The sequence below is a fragment of the Pelodiscus sinensis genome, chromosome Z (genome assembly GCF_052426305.1).
Source record: "Pelodiscus sinensis isolate ZL-2025 chromosome Z, ASM5242630v1, whole genome shotgun sequence".
Classification (NCBI taxonomy): domain Eukaryota; kingdom Metazoa; phylum Chordata; order Testudines; family Trionychidae; genus Pelodiscus; species Pelodiscus sinensis.
In genome coordinates, this window is record NC_143085.1 from 13,625,305 (window position 1) to 13,642,753 (window position 17,449).

The 17,449-nt window shown below is 43.1% G+C and overlaps 1 protein-coding gene across 2 annotated transcripts in view; it reads left to right on the forward strand.

Moving 5' to 3' along the window:
- The window catches only part of PI4KA (phosphatidylinositol 4-kinase alpha), a 107,137-nt gene that overhangs the window by 13,469 nt on the left and 76,219 nt on the right, over nucleotides 1-17,449 (forward strand). Inside the window, exons 7-14 of one of the 2 annotated variants that reach the window (XM_075898245.2) lie at nucleotides 1,154-1,220; nucleotides 3,998-4,146; nucleotides 5,200-5,265; nucleotides 7,242-7,338; nucleotides 7,745-7,936; nucleotides 10,577-10,677; nucleotides 11,800-11,929; nucleotides 14,355-14,487. In XM_075898245.2, the coding sequence (XP_075754360.2) occupies nucleotides 1,154-1,220; nucleotides 3,998-4,146; nucleotides 5,200-5,265; nucleotides 7,242-7,338; nucleotides 7,745-7,936; nucleotides 10,577-10,677; nucleotides 11,800-11,929; nucleotides 14,355-14,487 (935 nt within the window). The remainder of the gene's footprint in view (nucleotides 1-1,153; nucleotides 1,221-3,997; nucleotides 4,147-5,199; nucleotides 5,266-7,241; nucleotides 7,339-7,744; nucleotides 7,937-10,576; nucleotides 10,678-11,799; nucleotides 11,930-14,354; nucleotides 14,488-17,449) is intronic. The other variant, XM_075898246.2, reaches the window with a different exon arrangement.

The following is a 17,449-nucleotide window of genomic DNA, read 5'->3' on the forward strand; positions in this document are numbered from 1 at the left end:
TGGCAGATGAATTTTAATAATGTTGATAAATGGAAAGTAGTGTATATTGGGAAAACATAATCCCAATTATACATTTGAAATGATTGGGACTAAATTAGCTGTTACCACTTAAAAGAGAGATCTTGGTGTCATTGTGGAAAGTTCTCTGAGAATATTTACTCCATGTGCAGCAGCAGTCAAACAAGCAAACATTGAATCATTAAGAAAGGGATAGAGAACAAGACAGAAAATATCTTAATGTCTTCGTATAAATCCATGGTGCACTCACATCATGAATACTTGGCATTGGAAAAGGTTTTAAAAAGGGTAACAAAAATGATTAGGATTTGGAATGACTGCCATGAGGCAAGATTATTAAGAGTGGGATGTCTCAGGTTAGAAAAAAAGATGACCAAGGGGGTATATGATAGAGGTTTCAAAAAAAAGTATTTGGTCACAGGTTTAAAACAAACAAAAGGAAGTGCTGCTTCACACATTACACAACCAGCGGAACTCCTTGCCAGAGGATGTTGTTAAATCCAAAACTATAACCTGGTTCAAAAAAGAACTAAATAAATTCAACGGCTATTAGCTGGGATGGGCAGTATCCTTATACTCTGTCAGAAGCTAGGAATAGGCAACGGGATGGATCACTTGATTACGTTCTTTATTTCCTCTGGGGAATCTGACATTGGTCACTGTTAGGAGACAGGATACTGGGATAGATGGACCTTTGTTCTGACCCATTCATTTGGCCATTCTTATGAGTTTTCAGAGGTGATTATATGCCCACAATGCCTTTTGACTTATGTAGGAGCTACAAGTGCCCACCCCTTTAGAAAAATCAGACTTCAGATGATCTGCACCGAATTACAGAATGAGGGTATAGACTACAGGAATACTGATGACTGTTGCATTCATTCCTTTCACCAATACATTCACTGTCTTCAACATCAGAAGTATTTGAAGTTGTGGCCTGACTCAAGCCTGAGTCTGAGAGTTACTGAACACTCAAAACTTTCATTGACCTCAGTGGGAATTGGGGACTCGTCAGCACCTTTCTGGATATATTAGGCGTTTTTTAAAAGAAATATATTTGAGTTCATATAATCTGAGATTTCTCAAGGCTTCGCTGGCCTTTAAGGATAAAGCACAACTATTTTCTCATGTTTAGGTCAGTCCTGAACGTGGAATTCCCCCGCCCAGCTCCCCTGGAGGGTCTGCTATTCATTACTTTGAAGGTAAAACTTCAGCTTACAGTCTTTACTATTTTGCTAAGTAGCAATGTGTTTTGATACTTCTAATCAATAAGAAGGCTATTGATTCACTTCTGTGAATTTTCTTTGCCTGTAGGGTTCCTGGTAGTAATTCTTTGGCGTGTATGTGTTAGAGGTCTGATATGTTTTGTATTAACAAGTTGTTGGAAAACACCGTTGCTGGAAATAAAGATTATCCAACTAAATTTTTTGCCTACCTTCCAAAAGACCTTATTTTCTGACAACCAGGTAATCTGTGCATGAGCCTAGAGAGCTTAATTGCACTGGAGCAAGACATAGTTTAGAAGATTAGGCAGAATAATGTTCCATAACAAGTGTTTTATATTATACTTGAGTGTACAACTTCTTATTTAGGTCATTCAGTATACACATCTTTCTATCTCAAACTTCTGAGGGGCTCCCTTTCTGAACCATAGGAATTAAAACACTTGAACCGACCAGTAATCAATCTACTCAGGTACAGCAAAACTCCAATTGTCTGGCATCCAGTGGTCCAGCACTCCTGATAATCTGGCACCAACAGGAACCGAGAAGTGCTCCAGCCACCCGGACAATTGGAGCTCCTGTGAGCCCTATGCGCGCTCACGGGCTGGGAAAGGAAAGGAGAGGGGAAGGGGATTATATCCCTGTGACAGGTCTGCCAGACCCACACTGCATCTGGCCAGGGGACGGGGAGGAGGAGGTCGACAGGGAGCGGCGGCAATGAGGGGCGAACCCTCCAACGTTTTGTAGGGAGGCGGGGGAAGCCCCACGCAGCTGCCTGCTATAGGCTAGCTGGGGCTGCAAGTGGCAGCAGAGGAGAGGGGGCGAGGCGAGGGGCAGCACTGCAGGACCAACCTGGCAGCACCCCAGCTGCTCTGCCCCACCGCTTCCCCAAGTCCACCACTGCCATTTGACGCCTGCCTGCAAGCGGCGGTGGACTTGGGAAAGTGGCGGGGCAGAGCAGCTGGGGTGCTGCCAGGTTGGTTCTGCAGAACCGCCCCTTACCTGAGCAGCGCTGTGGGACCAACCTGGCAGCACCCCCGCTGTTCTGCCCCGCCGCTTCCCCAAGTCCACCACCGCCGTTTGCCACCTCAGGTGAGGGGTGACGCTATAGTACCAACCCAGCAGCACCCCAGCTGCTCTGTCCCGCCGCTTTCCCAAGTCCACTGCTGCTTGCAAGCAGGCGGCAAACGGCGGCGGTGGACTTGAGGAAGTGGCGGGGCAGAGATGCTGAGGTGCTGCTGGGTTGGTCCCGCAGCACCACCTTTCACCTGAGCGGCACTGCAGGACCAATCTGGCAGCACCCTAGCTGCTCTGCCCCGCCACTTCCCCAAGTCCACTGCCGCCGCTTACAGCCCTAGCTGGCCTGTTGCCGGCAGCTGCTCGGGGCTTCCCCCGCCTCCTTGTAGAACAGCAGATGGTTCACCCCTTGCCGCGCCATTCCCCTCCGACTCCCTTTTCCCCCCGCCGGTTGCAGTGCGGGTTCTGGCAGACCCGTCACAGCCCCTGCCGGAGTATCTCCTGATACTATGGCATATCTGATAATCCGGCACCCCCTGGGTCCCAAAGGTGCTGGATTATCAGAAGTCTACTGTATTTTGCTTTCAGCTCTAACTTCTGTGAAATGCGTCAGAGACAAATAAATCTTGCATTATCCTCTCTAATGCACTAGGGATGATAAATACCGATTAATAAGTTAATCAAATAGTTGATGTAATTGCCATTGACTACTCAATTTGTTGATAAGGGGGTTAGCTCCTGGGGAGGGTGTCAGCTGGGACAGAGCAGTAAGAGCCCGGACTGAGCTGATGGCTCTTACTACATTCAAAAAGCAGAGCTGCAGTGATCTGGGACCTGACGCAAGACAGGACTGCTGTGTCCCGTCTTATGCTGGGTACACCGCTTTGCCTCCGCCTCTCCTGTGCCCTTCCACTGAGAAGGTGCTGTGGATAACTGGCTTTTAAGCTGTCTCCCCCAGCACCGGCTCCTACCTCTCTTGCTGCTTCTGTATCAGTGGAGCGAGTAGTCAAGTAGTGACTTGTCTACACGTCGACTCCTCAAGTAGTTGCTTACATCCCTATAATACACCTGGACATTTACTTTTGTTTATATACATTGTTTTTCCTTATTCAAGTTTCAAAGTAGAATTGATGTCCTTTGTTGTTTTTACTGTAGCCAAGACATAGGCATTGGACAAAAGAACTAAAATAATTATAAAATGTAGATAAAACATTGAGAGTCTGTTAATCACAAGAAAAACACATTAGCTTACACAGTTTAGGATTTACAAAAAGCAAGGTTTCTATTTAAGATGGAAGATGTAATATGACTTTAAAATTTGTGGTTTTACAATAATTTCTGATGAATTTCTTAGCCAGTTTTGCTACATTTCCTTCAGAAATCATTACAGGAAGTATTTTGAGGTAAACGTAGAGGTTTACCAAAAGTCCTACCAAATGCAAATTAAATGAATACAAATATTTAACAGAATTTTCTTCTCTATCCTTGTATTTATTAAATGGCTGAATCTGTAGCTTTTATAGTTTTAAATTAGATTAAAGATGGATATTTATTATAGATTGATTCAGCTCCTGTGGGAGCTGGATTAAGTTCTTCATGGTTTATCAGGGATAGACCATTACTTCAAATACATTTCTCTCTTTATAATTAGCTGCAGAGCCTTCCTTCACATTTGACAAGGAACCCAATAAAATTGAGTAACCTAATGTTATTGTGTTCTTGTCTGTTCTTCTCTGCAGGGTCCTACCTACCTGATGGGAGTGCATTGGACCCAGATTACTACTTCTCTACAATCAGCTCTAGCTTCTCAGTTTCTCCTCTTTTTAATGGGATTAGTAACAAGGAATTTGATATTCCATTGGAAATGCTCCGCCAGCTGCTGCTCATGGTATTAGCTGCTTTAAAGATCATGTGCTTATGTTAGACACTGGGGCTATGTCTACACTCGCGGCTTCTTGCACAAATACAGCCGTTCTTGCGCAAGAATTTGTGGAGCATCCACACTGCCTGCCTCCCCTTGTGCAAGGACATTTACAGTATGGCGTGGTAAGAGAGGGCTTCTTGCACAAGCACTATGCTCTTTTTTATCAAGTGTAAGCCCTCTTGTGCAGGAGCTCTTGCACAAGAGGGCAGTGTGGACACCAGGCAGGGATTTCTTGAGCAATAAAGCCCTATGGCTAAAATGGCCATTAGAGCTTTCTCGCGCAAGAGAGCATCCACACTGCCATGGGCGCTCTTTCGCAAAAGTACAGCTTGCACATGGCAGTGTAGACGTTTTCTTGCGCAAGACTTCTTGCACAAGAACCCTTGCGCAAGGTTTTCTTGCACAAGAAGCCTTCAGACATAGCCAGAAGGTTATGGGTATTTTGTGTGTGTTGCAGTGTGAACAATTTTTAGGTGTATTAGAGGAGGTCCTTTGTATAATTATACAACATAAGAGGTTGTGTGCACTGTGTTTACCTTGGCATATAAGCAGAAGGATATTTTTTTCTAGTCCATTAACATCAGTCCTTAATGATTAATAATTCCCTAAAAACCTCATGAAATGTTAGTAATTTAGATTAATAAAGTTAATTTTGAAACATTTGTATTGGCATAGCCATCTTGTTTGCATTGGCTGGGAAATTTATCTAAAGTAGTTTGTGAACTGTGCATTATAGTGAGAACAATGCTATTTTCTAGTGGCAATGGTTTATTTGGACTGTATCTGATGGTATAGCTTGGTGGCCCTTGTAGGCACATCCTGTGTTACTGCTCATGACAACAGTAATATGAATTATTATAATAGAAATTACCATCTAACTTTTCACTGCCTTAATTTAGTCTGATTAATATTTATTTGATCCAGTGCATTCTTTAGCAAGCCTAAATTATGACTGTAAAACAAACCTTCTGCCAAGATAATGCCAATGACCATAGTAAACTTCTATTTTCCCTGTAGGTGAAACAGATTGTTGGGGATTCTGTTCTCAAAAACTTAGATGCCATTGTAGCTGAAGTTGCAGAGGTATGTTTTAATTTAATTTACATTTGAAATATTTTAAAATAAACTGACATGCTTTTTAAAGTCTTAACTATTGTAAAATCAAAGGTAAGAGACGAGTAAAAATAAAAGGGGGGAAGTGATAAGGGCCACTCCACTGATTATTTGATTTACCCTTTTGTTTCATAAGAAAAAAATTTCAAACCCTAAGATCAGTAGAAATTTCCATTTAACTTAAACAAAAAATCTGAAGAAACAAATATTCCCCTGCAGCATTGGCATTCTAAGCACTTCAGCATGAAGAATTTGAAATCAGTTATTAAAATTCCTTTGAAAGAAATTTTATGTATATGTGGTGTGCATGTTCAATCATTAGAGAGTATTGAGATGCATTTTATAACCAAATATCACAAATTGTTGGATATATATTACCAAATGATTCCTTGGTAATCCTCCTAGGGTTTCCCAGTTGGAGTGATAACACAAAAGAAAACAAACTATTACATTCTGCTAGTAGCTGCTAGGCAACTCATTCGCTCTCATTGGAAAAAGATAATTTAGTCCAACTGTAGAAGAATAGTTATTAAATATGGAAGAGGGTTGTAATGGAATAATTAGTGCAACGGTTATATACCCAGGAAAACTAAAAGGACAAGTACTGTAGATACTTTTATATTTGGATACCATTTATTCAATACTTAAAGTACGTTCATCTGCAAAAACAACAACAAAATCCCACCAAACACAAACATGCCTGTCCAAAATATGCATAATCAGATATTTTACTCAAGTTTAATATAATCACTAGAAATTACAAGTCAAATATAATGAGATTAATTCTATAGTATGGTAACTCTGATAAATAGAGATTTGAATACTCTGAGACACTTTATATTGACTGTTCATTGGCTTGGCCCCCTGCTGCTGATAGTGGCTGCAGTTCACTGTTCCAGGCCAATGGGAGGCACAGGTAGCCGTGCAGGCCATAGAGATATGCTGGTTCCATGTCACACAGCTCCCGTTGTCTGGGAATGGTGAATTGCGGCCAGTGGGAGCTGTGAGGACTGTAACTGTTGATGATGTAAAAATGTAAAAAATGTCTCATGGCCAGACAGCAGATTATCCTGATAGGCCATGTGCCATAGGCTGCTGACCCCTGGACTATATGATTTCTTACACTGTTTACAATTGGACAGCATCCTCTATCAACATCACCTCTATTGGGTCTCCGAAATTCTATATAGAGCAGTTCTGAACCGAATGTATGTTCAGATCTGTAGAAAGCTCATGTATTTTCATCTGTGGAAAAGAACTATATTTTTATCTACAGCCTTTCTTGCTGGTGCACAATGTAGGTTTTTATGTAAACAACTCCCGTCTCTGTCCCTGATTTTTCCAATTAAAAGTGGCTTTTGGATTCTCTCATTAGAGAATTTTATTACAGTATGTGATGTTTAAACCGACGGGATAGCTAAGTACTATTGACTGCATAGAATAGGTAGTTTTCATCCTGATTTACAGAAGACAGAAATACTCTTTTCAAATGGTGTGAACAGTAAACAGTACCGGTTAGGGGATGTGAAAGATTAACTGGTAGAGGCTGGAACAGCTCCTGCCCACTGGGCAGGGGGCTGTTTCAGCCCCATGGGGCCCTCTGTGGACAGGTGCACTTCAGCCCAGCTGGAATAGCCTCTGCCTGCAGCAGATTCCACAGAGCTGGAGCAGATCCTTGCCCACGGTGAAAGGGGGGGAATACTGCTCCTGCTCAGCCAGGCTGAAGCAGTCCCCTGTCCTCCCCTTTTAATTATTTAAATGTTATGTTTAGGTGATTAACCACTTAAATGGGATTTTATATTTCTAGTACCAGTTATCATAATTATTTCTAGTATTGAAAATGAGTTACCTGATCTAAATAAGGGATTTTATTTGTCTTCAGTTTACTATTTCATAGGAAAATGTTGCTTCCTTTTGAACCTAACAGCTGTTTTTTATCTTTATAGATAAGTCCTAGTGTGGATCTCTATTATAAAACATTCAGTGACCCTCTTTATCTTGCACAGTTTAAAATGCTGAGAGACACATTATACTACATGAAAGGTGTGGTACTTGCATTGAGATACTGTCTAAGTAATGCAGTGGGGGGAAATATAAAGCACTCTGTGCATTGTATGCTATGCTCCCAGTGGCTGGTGGGGAGAACAGCATTTCATGGGTGCTGCATGTATGCTCTACAATTTATGGAGCACTTTGATATGAAAGTTGCCCTATAAAAGTAAAATTATTTATTTAAGTGGTTGAAATCCTCTGCTTAGGGAGGAAACAATCAGCACTCAACTTGATCATTTGCCAGTGGTCTAGCCTGTGAAATTTTACTTCTGGGAAGAAATCTTATGAATAATATTTTATATATAATAGAAAAGGGATTCATCTCATTTTCAGACCATCTTTCTGGGTCATAACTACTCTTTTTGCTAGATTACATTTTCCATCTTATTCCTTGCAGATCTTCCAAACTCATTTGTTAAGGAAATCCATGATTTTGTACTAGAACAGTTCAACAGCAGCCAGTCGGAGCTTCAGAAAATCCTGCATGACGTAGATCGGCTACACAATGAACTGAGCCCTCTGAAATTGCGTTGCCAGGCTAATGCTGCTTGTGTGGATCTCATGGTGTGGGCTGTGAAAGATGAGCAAGGTGAAAAATATATGCTTCTGTCTCTTCAGAATGTCATTTATCCTGCTGAAGTGTTTTGTACAATTACTTTTCCATTGTTAGTAGTTGATAAAGGATCGTTTATATTACATGTTTGCCATAAAATACATTTAGTGATAAACTTCACTATTTTTTTTCTATAGAAAGTCAAACTTGTCAGAAAAATTCAAGGGTAACTTTTTAAAATTTTTGTATCACAAACTTGTTAACTAACTTAAAAGTGCTTGGAAATTCATTTCTTAATTCAAAGAACATGTGCTGTAAGTTTGGGGAGACTACACTATACTATTGTACCATAACATACAAATGTAAATTAGTCCTGGCCTACAGAGAGGCATTGACATCTCCACAGTACAGAATCTGTTAACTATAATTGATGTATAACATTCTAATATATCGCCTCTGATACAGACCTAATTCAGGAAAGCAGCTAATTGTGTGTGTTAAAGTAAGAAAGTGCTTTTCTGAATAGGGATTGTTTCCTGACTTGGGGCTATACTCTATAGCCATGTCTAAACTACGGGCATGTCTAAACTACATCCCTCTGTCGAAAGAGGGATGTAAATTAGGCAAATCAAAAGTGCAAATGAAGTGAGGATTTAAATATCCCACCTTTCATTTGCATAATCGTGTCACAGCGGTCTTTCGAAAAAAGGTATTTCAAAAGTGAAACTGCAGTCTAGACACAGTTCCTTCAAAAAAAGACCCCTCAGTACGGGATCTTTCAAAAAAGGGTTGGTTTTTTTTCCCCAAAAGAACTGTGTCTAGACTGCAGTTTCACTTTCAAAATACCCTTTTTTTCAAAACACCCACTGTGACACGATTATGCAAATGAAGTGTGGGATATTTAAAACCCCACTTCATTTGCACTTTTGATTTGCCTAATTTACATCCCTCTTTCGACAGAGGGATGTAGTTTAGACATACCCTATGACATAAAGTTGAATCTAATATGGTCAACTTCTGGGCTCCTGATTTTGCAAAGTTGAAGATCTGTGTCCTTGCCACTGGGAAGAATCAAATGTGGTTCAGAGTAGTGCATCCCTATTAGTAAGCCTATTGTTGACTCAAAGAGCTGTGCACTGTGGGTAGCTTTGCATTCTAAACTATGTTCCCGGTGTCAGCTGAGACCAAAACTGTGCAGCAGGTGGTTATGGGCTCATGTCAGAATCCCATAATGCACCCATCTAGTCCCTCCCCTGCTTGTGTGGGAAGGGACTGCTTAGTGGGAAGCAGTGTGCTCATGACTTTTTGCATCCTGGTTTCCTGTGCTCTTCCACTGGCCACTGGAGAGGGATGACGTGGGGGAGGGGGGGCACTTGCAGGCTTTGCCAGGCCCCGCTCTTCTTCCACTGACCATCAGAGGGGAAGGGGGGCAACTTCTAGGCCTAGCCAGGCCCTGCACTCTCTCCCTGGCCTCTGGGGAAGGAGGAGGAGGGAGGCCTTGGTGCGGCAGCCAAACACTGGTGAAAGGGGGGAGAGAGAGATGAGTCAGGCAGAACACAGAGTGACGTGATGATGTCACTGTCATTCCATAGGAGTTTTTTATATAGAGAGAAATTAAAAATACTTGTAGATGGCTGTCAAATATCTCACCCCCTTCCCCTGCTATTTTTCAGACCTGTAGCCACCTATAACAGGGTGTGAGACTCACTAGTGTGACCAGCAGGAGGCAATAAATTGGGAATTAACTCTAACCTCTGCACCACCTTCTGGCTGATGGCTCACCTGTTGTTGATCCACACTCTTGCTCTGGACCCATGTTGCTCCCAGGACCACGATGTCCTCTTCAGGACACTACTCTCCACAGCCTGTGCAGCCAGTTGCAGTCTCAGTCTAGACCCTCACCTCAGGAGCAAGCCACTGTCCATAAAGGCCATTCCACAGTGTGGCTAGGTGCAGTGCAATGGTAAAAGGAGAGACCCAGGTCCACTTACTCTGCTGGGTCCTGGCCCAGGGACCCTTGTCCTTCCCTCCTTCTTTCCCTTTCAACTGCTGCCTGTTCCCTGGGTCACTTCTTCCATGAGCCCTGCAGAAGAGTGGTTGTCAGGCTGGAGCCTCACTTTCTGTAGCTCCTCTGAGCCTTCCCAGCACTGCTTTCTTCCACTGCCTCCCTAGGAACCAGTTCTTCATCCTCCCTGATCAGTACCCTAACTGACCACTGCTCTGCTGAGCAGCTCCTTATAATCAGGGCTGCCCCAGCAAGCTGTCCCCTGATTGACTTCTTACAATCTTCTCCCTGATTGGCCAGGGTTCTGCACAGGTTCTCCTTCTAGCCTGCTTTAATCTTTTTCAGCCAGAGGGGGTTAGCCGCCCTATTACACCATATCAATTCAAAATACTTAACATAACTGTTTATTTCAAATTTTATTAAGGTCCCCAAACTTTTTTACCAAAACACTACCAGCAGAGTTTTAAATAATCATAAACCAAACAAATCAGATCAAAACATCATGGATAACATTCTGTGAAACTTTTCTGAGTTTCTGAATTGTTGAGTAGGTAGATCCAGCAAATTCTTTACATGTTCTGTAGTCTTTGGTAAGCACCTAATACTAGTAGGCTAATAAATTCACATACATTCTTCAGATCTGTTACTGATTTCCTTCTTTTGGAACAAAGGTGCAGAAAACTTGTGCATCAAGCTGTCAGAAAAACTTCAGTCCAAGACCTCCAGCAAAGTCATCATTGCTCACTTACCACTGCTGATCTGCTGCTTACAGGTCTGTCTTTAAAGAGTTGAAAACAAGTATTTTGATTTGAACAATCATGGAGTAAATTGCTTGGGGATTGACTGACTAATTTAACAGTTTCTCATCTTCTGGTTATATTAATACTTGTCAGTGTTCTTTGCATCCCCATTTTAGGGGCTTGAAACAACAGTAGGTGGTACTTCTTAGAACCTATTAAGCTTAGAATTTCTCAATCAATTGGCCATTTATTTCTGACAATCCTGAGTTCCTACTTTCTTTATCTAACTAAAAAATGTAGTGGGACTGGGTGGCTACTGGATTAGTAGAGATATGAAGTCTTTCACCTCTTGTTCACCAGTTGATATGCAACATAGATTGGTAGTGCTCAAAAACTGAGACCAGTGTTCCCTGTAAGCTGTGTGCTTATGTGGACATGTATGAGGCATTCCAATACTACTCAGCTGATTAGTAGAGTGCCCACAGCTAGGTTTTATGTTTTATTTGTGGTGCACATTCACACATGCCTTGGTGCATATAAAACAATTTATTCCACACATGGAAAATTCATCAGGGAACATTGACTGAGATTATATGATGATAATCTTCAGTAGCCTGTGTGAAATAACTCACACCATCCTAGAAGCTGAGGTGTCCCATTCACAAAGGCCCTATCACAGTTGGAGCTAATTACCCTCTTTGTTGGCAGTCTGTGTAGAGGACAGTGTGGAAAAAGTACTGGGGATTGTCTTGTCTTCACACTGATCTCTTTTCAGATCAGGTTTGATTCATATTGGCAGGTTAGTGTGTGGAAACTTGCCCATGCTGCACATACTCGATCAATAAATATATGTGATCCTTCAGGATTATCAGCATGGTGTTATCTTGGACTAGCAACTTCATTTTAAAAAGGGAAAACTACAGTATCATCAGCCTTGTTCCAGTTGGACACTTTCCAAAACCAGTCCACAGTTATCATTCTGTAACCAAGACTGGAATAGCAAAGATATGTTACTCTTCTCACTAGAGTACAAATATGTCAGCAATGTGTGTGTTTTTTTTTAAAGTTATACACCTACAGTTGAAATACCAATAGGTCTGTTTATGCAACAGGAAAGTTTAAAATTATTTAATGTATCAGTTGTTTCCTTTTAGGGTTTAGGTCGTTTGTGTGAGAGGTTCCCTGTTGTGGTTCATTCTGTCACTCCATCTTTGAGGGACTTCCTTGTGATTCCTTCTCCAGTGCTAGTAAAACTTTACAAGTACCACAGCCAGTATCATACAGGTAAATGAAATCAATATTTGTTCTATATATGGTTCCAGTTGTGTGCTATATCACAAATAAAACTAATTTCCTTGTATTATAACAACTTAAAAGTTTTTTTTCTCAATTTCTAACATTTTATTTATTCATGGGTTGTGGGGGGCTTTTTTTGTTTGTGAAGGGAATGCAAACAAAATTCATGCAAAAATACATCCTAATGTCTAAGACCTAGCAGTAGCCATAAGAAATAGCCAAGTCTGGGTATGTCTAGACTGCACTGTTAAATCAGAAAAATATACACATCTTGATCTGGTGGGTGTGGGGGAGAGCCAGGGCTGCCATGGCACAGCATTGGCCCTCCCCAGTGGTCAATAGGTGCGGGATGGAGTGCCATGGCTGCCTCGGCCTGGCCCTCCCCAGTGGCTATGAGGGGAAGGAGAGCCAGAACTGCCTTGACCCAGTCCTCCACGATGGCCGGGGGGAGGAGGGACAGGGAGAGTTGGGGCTGCTTCAGCCCAGTCCTCGTTGGTGGTTGAGGGTAGGGAGAGAGAGCTGGGGCTGCTTTGGCCCGCCCCTTCTGGGTGGCCCAGAAGAGGGTAGAGCTGGGGCCAGTTTGATCTAGCCTGCTGCGACCTTGCACACCAAGCCTCCCATACCTACTCCACCAAGAACTTGCACTGCCAAACCTCCTTGCTCACCACCCTGCCAAGACCTCGCACATCTCATCCAACCTGTCCATCGAGACCCTGCACCCTTGTACATCCTCTCCATTTAGTCCCTCACACACTCCCTCACTTACCTCTTCCATCGAGACCCTGCATCCTCAGCCCACTCCTGTACTCTCTCCCCTGGCCAGACACTTACCCACAGGCTGTTCCTGGCCCCTTCCCTCTCTGACTAGACACTCTGCCCCCAGCCTGCTCCTGCATCCTCCCCGTAGCCAGACACCTACCCCCAGAGAGAAGGGGGTTGGAGAGCATAGCGCACAGGAGGCACAATCCTCTAGTATAGTTAGCCACATTTTGTTGACACACTTGCATATGGACAGAAGTGAGCCTGGGCCAGTGTTATGACTTGTAAATTCCAATACAACCCATAAATAAACAACATGTTAGAAAATTTAATAATAAACTTTTAACATATTGGATATTGTTGTGATTGCATTTTGAAAAGTGACTCCCTGTCAACATGGAGTTCCAATTTTATTTACAAATCAAATATTGTTTTTTTTTCCCCTAACTGCTATCTGCAGAATGTCTGTGGATCTGAATGTGACTCTGTTCCTTCTCCTTGTTACAGTTCCACAATTAGTAGATATTCTTCAGCTAAAATTTAGATGACAATTGTGTTAGTGATGCCTAAGGTAGAATAACTTGCTTTTCCATATAGTCTGCAGTGAAAAAGGGAGTCAAACCCACACTTATTTTTCTTGACAAAACAAGCTTGAATTTGAAGGTATATAAGGAATAGATACATTGAGTATGAGACTTCATTTTTACTCAGTTGTTTTTCCACCTTAAAATCATGCTTTAATTACACACTAGGGAGAACTACTTCACTGGATGTACATCAGGGATGAATCTGGCTGAAGATAGTTCAGAGTGTTAGAGTTATTAGATTCAAATATGAAAACTAAGGCAATGTAAAAGCAGTTTATTAAATTAATTACTTATTACTGTAGTTCAACAAATTTTAGTTGAAAAACCTCTAGTGCTCAGTTTGAGTGTTTTGCTTTGAGAGTGCTAGTTACATGCTCTTAGAGCTACAGGTTGGACCTCCCTGGTCCAGCACTTTCAGGACCTGACCAGTCCTGGAGGAAAGAGTTTGCTGGACCAGGGACCAGTTCTGGGCCCTTTACTGATGGACTCCACCTTTCCTGGGGTCTGTCAGTAGATCACCAGGCTACCCTGTCCCTGGGCTCCTGGCTCTATAGCCAGTCCTGAGCTGCTGGGCTCCACTGCCCCAGGCTTGCTGGGGCTCCTCATCTAGTCCCAAGCAACCAGGTTCTCGGACCCAGAGCCTTTGTGGCTCTGGTACCGGCCCCGGACTTAGAAAGGTTCAGCATGGCTCTCACACCCCCATCTCCACTCTCTGCCTCCTGGACTCTCTGGACCAGTGGCTCTCTGGTCCAGCAACATCTATGGTCCTGACGGACTTTATATATTACCGGACCCGAGAGGTTTAACTTGTACTACTAAAGCAATATTCAAATCCATGCAAAGTGGGAAGGGTGGACATTTCTGACAGCGAATTGAGTAATGAAATAGCAGAATTTGGTTACCAGATGAAGAATGGCTACCATAGTTCTTCAGAGCATCTCTCACTCTCACCGGTGTCCTAGTCTATATTGCATTCACTTGCTAAGTATTCCTTTGCCTATATATACACAACTGAAGCAAAGATACAGCAAAAGACATTGTCTCTTATGTTCCGTTTCTGTTCTTAGTAGGTGTCAATGACATCAAAATCAGCGTAACAAATGAGCATTCAGAGTCCACTCTAAATGTAATGTCTGGCAAGAAGAGTCAACCGTCCATGTATGAACAGCTTCGGGACATTGCTATAGACAACATCTGCAGGTGAGAATTGTGCTTAGATTCATTGAAGGACTAACTTTTGTACAACTAGAAACTATTTGGATATTTGGGTTCAATGCATTAGATATCCTTAATTGTACATAAATATACAAGAATGTCAGACTAGGTTAGGCCAAAGGTCCATCTAGACCAGTATCCGGTCTTCCAAAAATGGCCAACACTAGGTGCTCCCAGAAGGAATGAACAGAAGTCTCTGCCACGAGCTGTAGCCCACTGAATTTGGGACCACTGCTGGAACTACAAAATTAGGGTGCCAGGCTGCAGGAAGGGAGTATACATGTACCAAGTGAATCTGCTGAAGACCTGAGAAGCCATGTTTATTGCATCAGTATCCCCTGACTCTGAACTAGGTCCTTTAGAGGGCGAGCCTCTAGACCCAAAACTAGTAGAGCTAGGGGAAGGCCTCAGCCCCTTGCAATGGAACCAGATACAGCACTTCTTGGAGACCTTCTAAGATGTCTTATTTACCCACTTGGGATGAACAAACCTGATACACCACCACATTGCAACAGAGAGACAGAAGATGAGAGACATACACTAGCCACTGCCATGGAAGACGTGGGAGGCTGTGCGACAGGAGTTCAGCACAATGCTCGAGTGAGTGAAGGAGTCTTATCATCCTAGTGCTGAAGTCCAGTGGGGCTATCTAGTTCTGCATCGATTTCCGGAAAGTCAGTGCTATATGCTGCTTTAATGAATACCTGATGCCCTGGGTTGAAGAACTGCCGGAATGCCTAGGAGGGGCCAAGTACTTGTCCACCATTGATTTGACAAAAGGGTACTAGCAAATACCCCTCTTGCTTAATTCTCAGGCAAAGACTGCTTTTTCCACACCATTTGGTTCCTACCAGTTTGTCGCTATGCCATTTGGACTACATGGGGTAGCTGCCTCCTGCCAGAGACTAATGAACAAACTATTACAAACACATGACCATATCCAGCCACCTGTATAGATGACATTGTCATCTACAGTGGTATGTGGAAAGACCACCTGTACCACCTCAAGGAGGTTCTTCAGGCCTAGTGGGAGGCGGGCCTAACAGCAAATCCAGCAAAATGACTTACATGCATGGTGGGAGCCTGTAAATTATGATCAGTGGTTGACAAAGTAGGAAGCACTAGCAGAAACTCCAGCACCAAGAACAAAAAGGCGGGTGAACCAGTTTTTGGGTCTGATTAGCTATTATAGCTGATTCATCCCGAACATAGCAACCATTGCAGCTTCGCTTACAGATTTAACAAAGAATTCCCAACCCTGCCAGGTGAAATGGACAGATCAATAGGAGAAGGCCTTCTAGAACCTCAACAGATGACTAGCAAGAGAAAGAGTCCTAGTACACCCAGATTTTTTTTCAAAGAAGTTCATACTCCAAACTGATGCCTCAGGAGTGGGGCTCAGAGTGGTTCTATGTGAAGAGGTAGATGGAGAAGAACACCCAGTCTTTTTCCTGAGCAGGATGCTGTTTCCAAGAGAAACAAAGTATTCCAGGATTGCGAAAGAGGCCATAGTGGTAAAACGGGTTATTGATGCCTTCTGTTGTTACCTGCTAGGAATGACCTTTAAGCTGATTACTGACCACCCCCTCCCCCCCCCCGGGTCATGCGGTGGTATCTCTCCCTGCAGCCCTATGATTTCTGCATGTTCCATTGGCCAGGTAAGGCCTATTCAATGTGGATTTCTTTTCCAAGTTGGGCAAAGAGGAGAGTGGGAGAGAACACCAGCTGGGTTCCCTCTCAAAGGGGGAGGGTGTGTGATGGGGTATGCATACCCTGAACTAAGACAGGAGAGGTATGATCAGAGAAAGTCCTTCCCCTTCATCCAGATGGGGCATGCTGCAATGTTGGGGCAGCATAAAAAGGAATAATTCACTCAGTTTGGACTGGATGCCAGAGGAGAAGGGCCTGTTGCAGGAGTTGCAGAGATACTCCCTCCAGAGACCCAGATGACAGGAGCCAAAAATCTGGGAGATCTCATCACACTGCCAGCACTAGAAGAACCTCAAAGAGAGGCTGCTGCTGTGGAACCAGAGGACCCGGAGATTATGTGGAACACCCGAATGCTGTATCTGATGGGAAGTGACCCAGGGAGGGTGCATGCGTGGTGTCTTCCAACTGAGGCAGCCATGGACCATGAGTGTTCTGCGGACTGCAGTTTGAGAACCACTGCTTAAGAGACTTTGGTGAGATGCCTTGTCAAAGGCTTTCTGGAAGTTATGTAGATGGTGGTTGGTCCTGCCATGAGGGGAGCTGACTGGATTTGATGACCTCTAATGTCCCTTCCAATTCTAGTGTTCTATGATTCTATGAAATCTAACTATACTATATCCACTGGTTTTCCCCCTTGTCCAGATGCTTGTTGACACCCTCAAAAATGCTAGTAGATAAATAAGGCATGATTTCCCTTCACAGAAACCAATTTGACTTTTCCCCAACAAATTATTTTAATCTATGTGTTTGACAGTTCTACTCTTTACTACATTTTCAACTAATTTGCTTGGTACTGATGTTAGACTTGCTGGTCTATAATTGCCAGGATCACTTCTGGAACCCTTCTTAAAGATTCGTGTCACACTAGCTATCTTCTGGTCATTTGGTGACCACCAGTGTGCTCAGAAGGCATCGACTCCCTCCTGAGATTGGCACAATAAACTCTCCTACAGCAGATGCATTGGTGAATGCTTCTGACCTCAGTAAATGGAAAGTAACCTCCTTCTCATTTTCTAAACCATCATCACCTGCTCCTGCAGTCTTGCGTAGCTTCTGTTTGGATGCACGGTGAGAGGAAGATTGCAGCAGGAGAAGTTACAGCCTAATCCCATTGTCTTTCTAAAAGATAATTCTCACTGCATCTGAATCTTGGTGGATGCTTAAATAAATCCTTGTTTACCTTCTTCCTCATGTGCCACTTGGTGCTTGGGAGAAGAGTAAACTGGATCATCCCGTC